Here is an 8876-nt window from a genome sequence, read left to right as displayed (position 1 = left end):
TTTTTTTGTGATATCATGCAATTGAAGAATCAAACACATATTCATAAAATGAACTTAAAACAGAGCAATTTATTAAGTCATTCACATTTCACATTAAAAAACTTTTGAAACTCTTTCAAGCCTGAAAACTTTGAGTCAATAATTTTGCGTCAAGAATATAAATGCCACAAAGCAAACTTTTTGGCCATAAATAAACAATGGATTAAAAGTTACAAAAAGGATTAAGCCTACAATAATTGTGTTATTTCTCTCCAGAAGACAAGTTCTAATAGATATTATCAGTTCTGATATACTATAAAGAAGCCCATTTAGCTAAGTGTATCTTCCTGTTAGCAAGCTTTGGTAACATTTTCAGTCACAACAATCAATCATAGTGTAAACATTTCACAGTGTTCATATTAGCCTTAAACTTTTTACCTGTTAACTTGTTCTAAAATGTTACAATGAATCCAATTAAAGAACAGGTCTTCTAATAAAAAATATAATCATTTAACATTTGTCCTAAACACTGCATCTCTGCATTATGATCATTGACCCTTTTAGGACTTTTTGTTTACCATCAGCATGGCCACTCAACAAGACACAAATGTGTCCTAAAACAGTCATCTTTAGAGCTAAATTTCCAGACCTGACGGCCAATGCCTTATTTCACAAATAACTATCTTCCCAAATGCTACGCAATATGTGCATCAAAAAATGAGACCTACTCATTTGACAGCTGACCAAATATGTTTATATTTCAGCAGGAGAATAGCACAAAAAGTAAGGAAGAGAGAAATAGAAACTTTTAAAATAGATTCATACATATTTGTGAACAGAATATACATTTCTCCTGCCCCTTGAGGTGCAGATATATTATATTCTGACCCTTCCCTTCACTCATACATGAAATCTCTGGCATGCATGAAGAGTCTAAACTGCATCTATACAACAAATAAAACACAACTAACACAATCTACAAAAATAGAAGCAGTTACCATTACAATAATACCTGTTTTCCAGTGAACCTCACTGAACACATCTTGTCTTCTCTTAAACACAGAATACATATATTAATAAATAATTGGTAGTAATTGATTAATCGTATTGCAATGCATTTTAACACAGGTGAATATGAACTACAGCATAAAGTGCATGAGACCCCCCACTTCCCCACTCTTCAGGCTTTGATTTAACATGACATTTCATTATACTTCCAAGGTTTGAGATTTATGTAATCCAAAGGTACTCAGTCTAGCTCCGGAGATCTACTTTTCTGCCGAATTTAGTTAGCTAGCTCAGCATTTAGTCCTAAACTAGCCCATCAAGGTCATTTCAAAACTACATATGTTAGAGCAGAGTATGAGTTAAACTCTGTAAGTGGACTTACCCAGAAACTGTGATAGCACATTAAAATTTTTCAGAAGGCAAAAGTATTTACATATGACAAGTTGATATGTTGGCCGTGTTCTCATATGAATAGATAGTAATGGTATTTTATGATATTTACAATGTAAATATTATAGGCTGCTGTGTTTGAGCCAGTGAATTTAAAAAGATAAAAAGGGCATTCTTTTTTTCAGCCATAATTCTAAGTTTGTTTCAACATGTCCAATATTTAGATGCCTATTTACAGGTAAATGTTGCACTAAGGAGGCATTTAAAAAAAAAGTTGACATCAATGATCTTTTTTTTTTCACAACTCTCATTTCTTGACTTGAAGAATGACAGGATGCATGATGATGTTGTGACTGTCTGGCTGTTTAAGGACTGTTGTTGTGGTGCTGGCCTGCTGTACACTTCGAGTAATAGGTCCTCCTACTCTCTCTCTCAACCTCAGAGACAAACGGTCATCTCTTCTGGGCTGTAGCTTGACGTCGCCCACTCTCTGCTCCATTTTTCTACCCAAAACATGTACCCGAACACCTGGCTCCTGAGAGTTAACCTGAGCAACTGAGGAGAGGACTATCTGCTTTGAATCCATCTGCGGCAAAAAGCTGCTATTTAAAATAGGCTTGCTTTTTTTATTAGATTGAACCACAGATGTTGACAGAATGGAAGATCTTTTAAGCCTAAAATCCTGAGTGGCATCAACTGCTGCATTTTGCTTGATGATCTGACTCTTTGTTATTGTTTTTGGCCCATGGCTTGACCCTTGTGGCTTTGCACTCATATTTGCAATTTGTCTCCGAAGGCTCCCGTTGTTCTCCTGGGCTGAGACGACACTGAGTGTTCTTTTCTTGGAGTTTCTACTGGTCGGCCTCATGGGGCAGCTAAAAGCTACATGTTTCTTTAAGCTAGCGTTGTATGTGAACTCCCTGCTACAGTGAGGACATGCAAAAATGTCTAGGTCATCCTGAGCAAAGGCCCTTCTCCCCCCAACAGGTCTACCCCTTTGCACCAGCTGAGATTTCTTCTTATTCAGGACACTCATTTTTATCTTAACTGGCGATTCGTGAAAGTTCAGTTTTTTCGGTTGTCCGACCTTTTGAGAGAGATTCTGCCTACTATTAACAATCCTTGCAGGTGATAACACCCCATTTTGTGCTTTTGCAAACTGCTTAAGTGGTATAGGGTTCTTTTTAGGAGTGTAGCGCTTTTTGTCACTAGCATTAGCACAGGCTAAGATGTGCTTGTGCAGTTCGGGCATGTTGTCAAAGCTCTTACCACACTTGGTGCAACGAATGGCTGTGCTGAAGGTCTGAGGGATATTGTGGGTGGTAAAGTTAGTGGCTGATGCTGCTGTCGTCCCAGTTGGTGTTCGATTATGGTATGGAAAAGGAGGCGGTTTGAAACTTGGGTAGTGTTGGTTAATGCCTAGACGTACATCTGGGCCTTTTGGTTTGACCCCTCCAGATGCCATGATTTTTATTGTTGTAAACAGCTCTTCAGAAGAGTTGTCCAAGGCATCCTCCTCTGCTTTAGTGGTTGTGTTGTCAGATTCTTGCTTGATTTCTTCGATTGGAAGGCCTGGATCAGTCATGTCAGTTTTGGGACTGTTATGGTTTTCAGGTCTTAACTTGCCATGTACTACTTCGGTGTGTGAGCACTCTTGACCGGGATGGAGATCTCGCTGATGCTGTTCCAAGTTGCAGAGGAAAGCAAATTCCTTAGAACATGTTTTACAAACATAAATTTTACCAATTCCATGATAACTGGAACGGTGCTCCAGCAAACCTGTGTCGCTCTTAAACAACTGTACACAAAATTCACATTTATAGGGCCACTCCTTAGAGTGTTCACCTACATGTTGACTGAGAATCTTCATGGACTGGAAGGGCTCTTCACAAACATTGCACATAAAGTTCTTGCAAAAAGGATGCAAGGGAGTTAACTCATCTTCAATTGTGTTTTCCTGCTTAGAACAATCAGAGGACTGGACATTGTCCTGATCCTCGTCTTTGTTCTCTGCTTTAATAACACTAGTGGAGGCCGTGAGGGTCGGTGTACCATCTGTAGAGCTTGATGACTGCTCTATAGGTGCCGACTGTGTGGATTGCTCATAAAGTAGGGTGGTGTCTTGACTGAGAGGTTGTGGCTCAGATGGGACATAAGGTTCTTGCTGTAATGCATCAACAGGAAATTTATCTGAGAGGCATTGAACAGGATTAGCTTGGGGAGCTGGGAGAATATTTTCTGTAGATTGCAGTGCAACTGTATACTCAATAACAACAGTGTTTGGAGGAAAAGTCAAGGATGTGATGTTGGACTGGTTAATAGGCAGAGATGGAGAAAATATCTGTGTATCAGAAGCTAATACAGAGTCTACAACCAAAGTTCTTTGAGCTAGTTCACATATGGCAGGATCAGCGACCCAATGAGGGCCTTGTAAAGTCAGTGAAGGGGCTGCAGGTATAAGGCTCTCCAGACCTCCAGGAGCAGAGGACACCCAGTCAGGGATTGTCATTTTCAAATCACCCTGTGAAAGATGTACAGGATTATCAGCGCAGTCTTCTATAGACCCTGCGGGTGGTACAGTGTCAGATACCAGGAAAGTTGAATGGAGAGTTTGAATGTCCTGATTGGGTTCCACTGTGGGAGTTGATAGAAAGGATACAAAAGTTGGAGATGAAGAAGGTGAACCGTGACTTGGAGGGACTGAGGCAGCTGGATGGATAGTGACAGGAGTGAGCAATGGAGGGGTTGAATGGATTGAGGCAGGAGGAAGAGACAACTCAAACAAAAGCCTTTCAGGGTTTGGTGGACTTGCATCAGACACTGGCATAACTGCAAGGTTTGTTAGGTCAGGAGCACTGACGACACCTGCAGCATCTGAATCTTCAACTGAAGGATTGTCTACCCCACCATACTCATTCATAAGCACCTTCTGAAGCATAATAGAGTTAGGTTTATTCTTCCTCAAAGCAGGCTGAGTGAGGTAGACTCCAGCAGAGTCACAGTCTAAACTCTTTCCACTAATACTTAAGTCCAGAATGGACTCTGCTAAGGAGTCACTGCTGTCTCGCTTACCCACAGAGTTGGAGAGGTCCAATGGCTGTTGATTACAGGAGTTTCCACCTGTTCTTGATACAGAGCAGTCCAATGGCAAGATCTGTTGCTGCATTTGAGCTCCATCAGAGCTGTTTATGGGTACATTTAAAGGCTCAGTTTCTTCAGTGCCCAAGATGCTCAACTCATGGCTCTCCAACTTTGACATCTTGGCTTTTGTAGAATCCTGATCTTGCTTTTCTACATTCAGATCAGAGTTTTGCTGTTGTGAGCTGGGAGGGGAGGTTGTCCTTCTCTTAAATCTAGTTGTTGTTGCAGGTAAAACAGTCAGGGATAAGGGAGGACCCAGTTTGTGGCCATCAGAAATTAACGCAAATGATTGTTTACTGCCATCCTGATTCTGCAGGAGCTGCTTAAGTTTGGGAGACAGATAGACAGTTTTTTCCTTGTGAAAGGCAACTGTCTCAATGCACTGAGGTAAATGAGCAGTGACCAGTGGAGCTCCAGATGTGGAGGACAATGATAAAGATGACAAGGAAGATGATGAGGTACTCAAGATGGATTCAGACTCTAATTCTGTTTTTATTTGTGGGAGTAAAGGTGGGGTAGATGTCCTTCGTCTCGTTGAGGATTGTCCAGACAGGTCAGGGTTGAAACTGTTATTATTGGTTTCTAATTTAAGAGCTTGTGTAATTTGAGCTGGACTGATTATAACCGCATTCAATCCAATCACAGCAGAACCCCCAGAGTTCATCTCAATCACCTCACAGTTACTTACAGCACTCGTCGAGACAATTTTCCCATCTATGTAGAAGCTGAGATTCTCTGAAATATTACTGGAGATGTCAACCATGTATTCCTTTTCCTTATCAATGTCCTCTGCACACTGTGGGTTAGCAGTCTGACTGTCTGTCTCAACAAGCTGCTGTCCTTCAGGTGCTTGAGTGATTTTGATCTTCTTATAAACTCCTCTTGGAAGAAGCTGGTGCTCATGGATCCTGCGCTGATGTCTCTTCAGACAAGTATGAGTCCTAAATGCTTTTTTGCAGTACTTGCAGACATGTGAGGCTTTGAAATGACTGTTTTTATCATCCTTTTGTTCACCATCAGCTGCATTAATGCACTTGTTTGGCTGTGGGTTTTGTGATGCTGTTTTCAAAGGTTCACCACTGCCAGGGACAATCTGACTAGCAGTGCAAGTGGCAATTGTGTGATCATTCATCTTCTTGTTTCTATTTTCATGCCTTTTCTCATGCCTCCGACGACTAAACAGTGTACTGAAGGTCCTTCTGCAGCGATTGCATTTAAACCGCTGTGTGTGGCAGGTTGAAAGAGCATGTGTTTGTATGTGCCGCTGCAGGCCTTGACTACTCGAAAACTTTCTCTCACAGCGAGGACAGGGCAATTCACCCTGGAGTTTAGTACCAGGGTCAAGGTCAGCCTTAGTGTCATTTAAAGGCAAATCAGTCCTATAATCCTGTTTTATCATTCCAGCATGCTCAAAGTCACTTGCCTGACAGGCTTGATTATGATTAGCTACATTTTGGGACACAGGCTGGCTTGCATTCTGAAACAATTGAGGGTTCTGTTTGTCTTTGCAATCCATCTTTTCATCGGTTCTTTCTATCTCTCCCCCTTCTGGCTCCAAGATGCTATGAAGTACAGCTTCATCAGAGTGGTCATCTTGAAACTCAGGTTGCTGGAGAAAAGCCTCTGATGGCATACTATGTCTCTCCTCTTCCACAACTGAAACATATGAACATGCCTGTGACACAATGAAGAATTTTTATTTGCTGTATGAATGTATATACCCTGTGCAATCTTGTCCAACATATGTCAAAAACATTGCTAAATGTATAAAATGAAGAAACATTTTTAAACTTACTGTCATCTGATCTCCACATCTTCCTCACTGGCCTCGCTAATGTTTCTTCTTAGGTATGTAGGAGAGGCCCCCTGTTGGCTGAAGGGAAAAATGAATACAGTAATATTTTTTGATAAAGACAATACTAACTTAAAAATAACGATTCATAAGAGATATCTCTATTAAAATGGCATAGTTTTTTTTTTTAATCAGAATTTACATATGTGTGCCAGATTAACCAACTGGGTGACAGAAAGTACAGTTGCTGATTCATGGCATGATGCAATGCCACTCTTGTCTGATATCTTAAACTAACCCAGGCCCAACACATACACATAAACTCATAAATGCAATCTACATGTCTGAAATGTGTAAACAAAGGGTAATTAAATAATAATGATATTATTATTAATAATAACAATCATCATAATTGCAACTTTTCAAATAAAACATAGGTGGGCAGTTGAGTTCATTACTAAAAATTCTCTTTATGCTATTAAATATCTAGATTTCTATGACCATGACAACATGACTCTAGCAGTGCAAAGAGTGTGAGCTAAAATTCTTTCTTCCAAGAATACTCACGCTGCCCTTCAATAAAAAAAATAGCAGTGATGCAAACATACTTATGCAAAACAAAGACTAATTTTACTGGGGAAGCTGAATACTGTTGTAACATGGACTGAGTTGTACACGATCAGTTTAACCAATTTGAAATTATCTACAGGGGTGAAATTACTATTGTAAATGTCCACTGTCATCCTGGGTTACAATAGAAGTCTTGGTTTATGGTTTGATTTGTGACCATGTTAATGGATGTAAAATGACAGGTATCTGGAATCATCTGAATGAGCAGGCTCTATACAGTATCCACACTTTTTCACCTGCATGTTAAAAAACAAAACAAAACATGAAATATTACGGCTAGCCAGACAGAGAGGGTTGAAATGCTACTTTCCAAAGTATTGCTACTGGACACAAGATTGCACAAAATAGCACCATGCATACATTTTACACAATTATGAGAGTGACACAACACACACACACAAGGTCTGTTATGTTTTAGTTGCTATAATTGTATGTTCTATATTTGTTTCCTATTTTATTTGCTGTTGAATTAAAATGTTTCCTTTAAAATGAAATGAGGGTGGGGTGGTGAGTGGGTTGGCATAACTTACTTTATAATAATTATTTTGTAAATTGAATTACCACAACAAATCTATACACAAACTACACCCATGTTTACAATTGGTGTTGCAACCTATACCCCACATCCTACCAGTATTACAAATGTTAAATTCAGATGTGGGCAAAGATAAACCTACAGGGAGTGAGCTTATGGGTTCATTTGTAGTCTACCTGTACGACTGTGGAGGTGAGGGTGGGGTCAGATTAATTTATAAGCTAATATTAAATAATCTCATTTTACAGAGGCTTCTTAGGATCACTGGGCGTCCTAATGCAGTAAATAGACAACTTATCAACACAATGGCAACAGGACCAAGCAAGAGTCTTTGTCTACGATGCTCAAGAATAACGTAATGCACCCATAACTGCCGCATTCCCGCTGTACATATGCGGGGGATCGATTTACCACCGTGCAGCGGCTGTTTATAATATCATACAGGCCTGTTCAGATTTATGCACGTGTGCAAATAATTACACAACATAAATGCATGGTATCAGCAAATAAATTAAACTGTTAAAGGCGGGTATAATCGTGTAAACATGTCTGTTGTACAGTCAAGGCGCACATGTTGCGGCTGTCTGACAGCCCTTTAAATAAGACAAACCCCATTTGACACTGTCGCTAAGCGCGTAGACGAGAAGGTCACGGTCAGAGACACGCTTCACGTTAAAGTGCTTCGACATGCATTTTAGTTCGTACGTCTGTATATCACTGTGATTTTTATGGCGTAATTACTTAGAAAAAATAAATAAAATGCACGAACGGTTAGTCTCGGTGCTAACTCTCAGACAACATAAACGAGATTGACATCGCAAAACTTCGGCAAGCCGTTTTATGCCACATGATTTTGATTAGAAATGCCCTTTTTGGTCTCTGTATTAAATTGGCTATACCTGTGTATTGCTTACCAGCTTTGTTGTGACGCCTCGCTGCTTGAGTCTGGTGGGCACGCGCAGGACGGTCGCTACTGCAGACTGCACTACGGACAAGGCGCATGTGCGAGATCTCATGCACCTGTATAGTACATGGAATATTACACGTAAAGCAAAAGTCATTTTAAGATATTCAATTATGTGTAATAAATCCGTTTTAATTATTTGCTTTAATTTTTATCACGGCAAATATATATTTTCCCAAGTGGGCAAAGGGACAAGAGAATGCCGATTTTAACTGCGTATTTTCAAATATTTTCAGGGGGAATGTTTTATTGGCTAGAGGTTTAGAAAAATACTGTGTTTGGAATGCTGTTGTCTGATAATAAGGTATTTTTTGTTCATTTTTTCACTCACAAATGTAAATGCATGAAAGCAATTCTTAAAAGGAGATTATATTAGGCTAGTATATCCCCCAATGTATTAAAAATAAACAACAAACTCATCATGTAGTATTATCCAG

General features: G+C 39.7%; 1 protein-coding gene across 4 annotated transcripts; it reads right to left on the bottom strand.

Moving 5' to 3' along the window:
* Positions 1–49: 49 nt before the first annotated feature.
* prdm2a (PR domain containing 2, with ZNF domain a) lies at positions 50–8475 on the bottom strand. 4 transcript variants are annotated; one of them, XM_051903748.1, is made up of 3 exons: positions 8390–8475; positions 6314–6391; positions 50–6174 (listed from the first exon to the last, which is right to left on the bottom strand). In XM_051903748.1, exons 2-3 carry the CDS (start codon positions 6330–6332, stop codon positions 1685–1687), a joined length of 4509 nt encoding a protein of 1502 aa, XP_051759708.1. In that variant the 5' UTR covers positions 6333–6391; positions 8390–8475; the 3' UTR covers positions 50–1684. The 4 variants fall into 4 exon arrangements, with proteins under 4 accessions (XP_051759708.1, XP_051759707.1, XP_051759709.1 ...); XM_051903747.1 differs by having other exon boundaries at positions 50–6193; positions 8390–8448; XM_051903749.1 differs by having other exon boundaries at positions 8375–8417.
* Positions 8476–8876: the final 401 nt, after the last annotated feature.

This window comes from Ctenopharyngodon idella, chromosome 8 (assembly GCF_019924925.1).
Source record: "Ctenopharyngodon idella isolate HZGC_01 chromosome 8, HZGC01, whole genome shotgun sequence".
NCBI lineage: Eukaryota > Metazoa > Chordata > Actinopteri > Cypriniformes > Xenocyprididae > Ctenopharyngodon > Ctenopharyngodon idella.
This window is presented reverse-complemented; position numbering and strand designations above follow the sequence as displayed.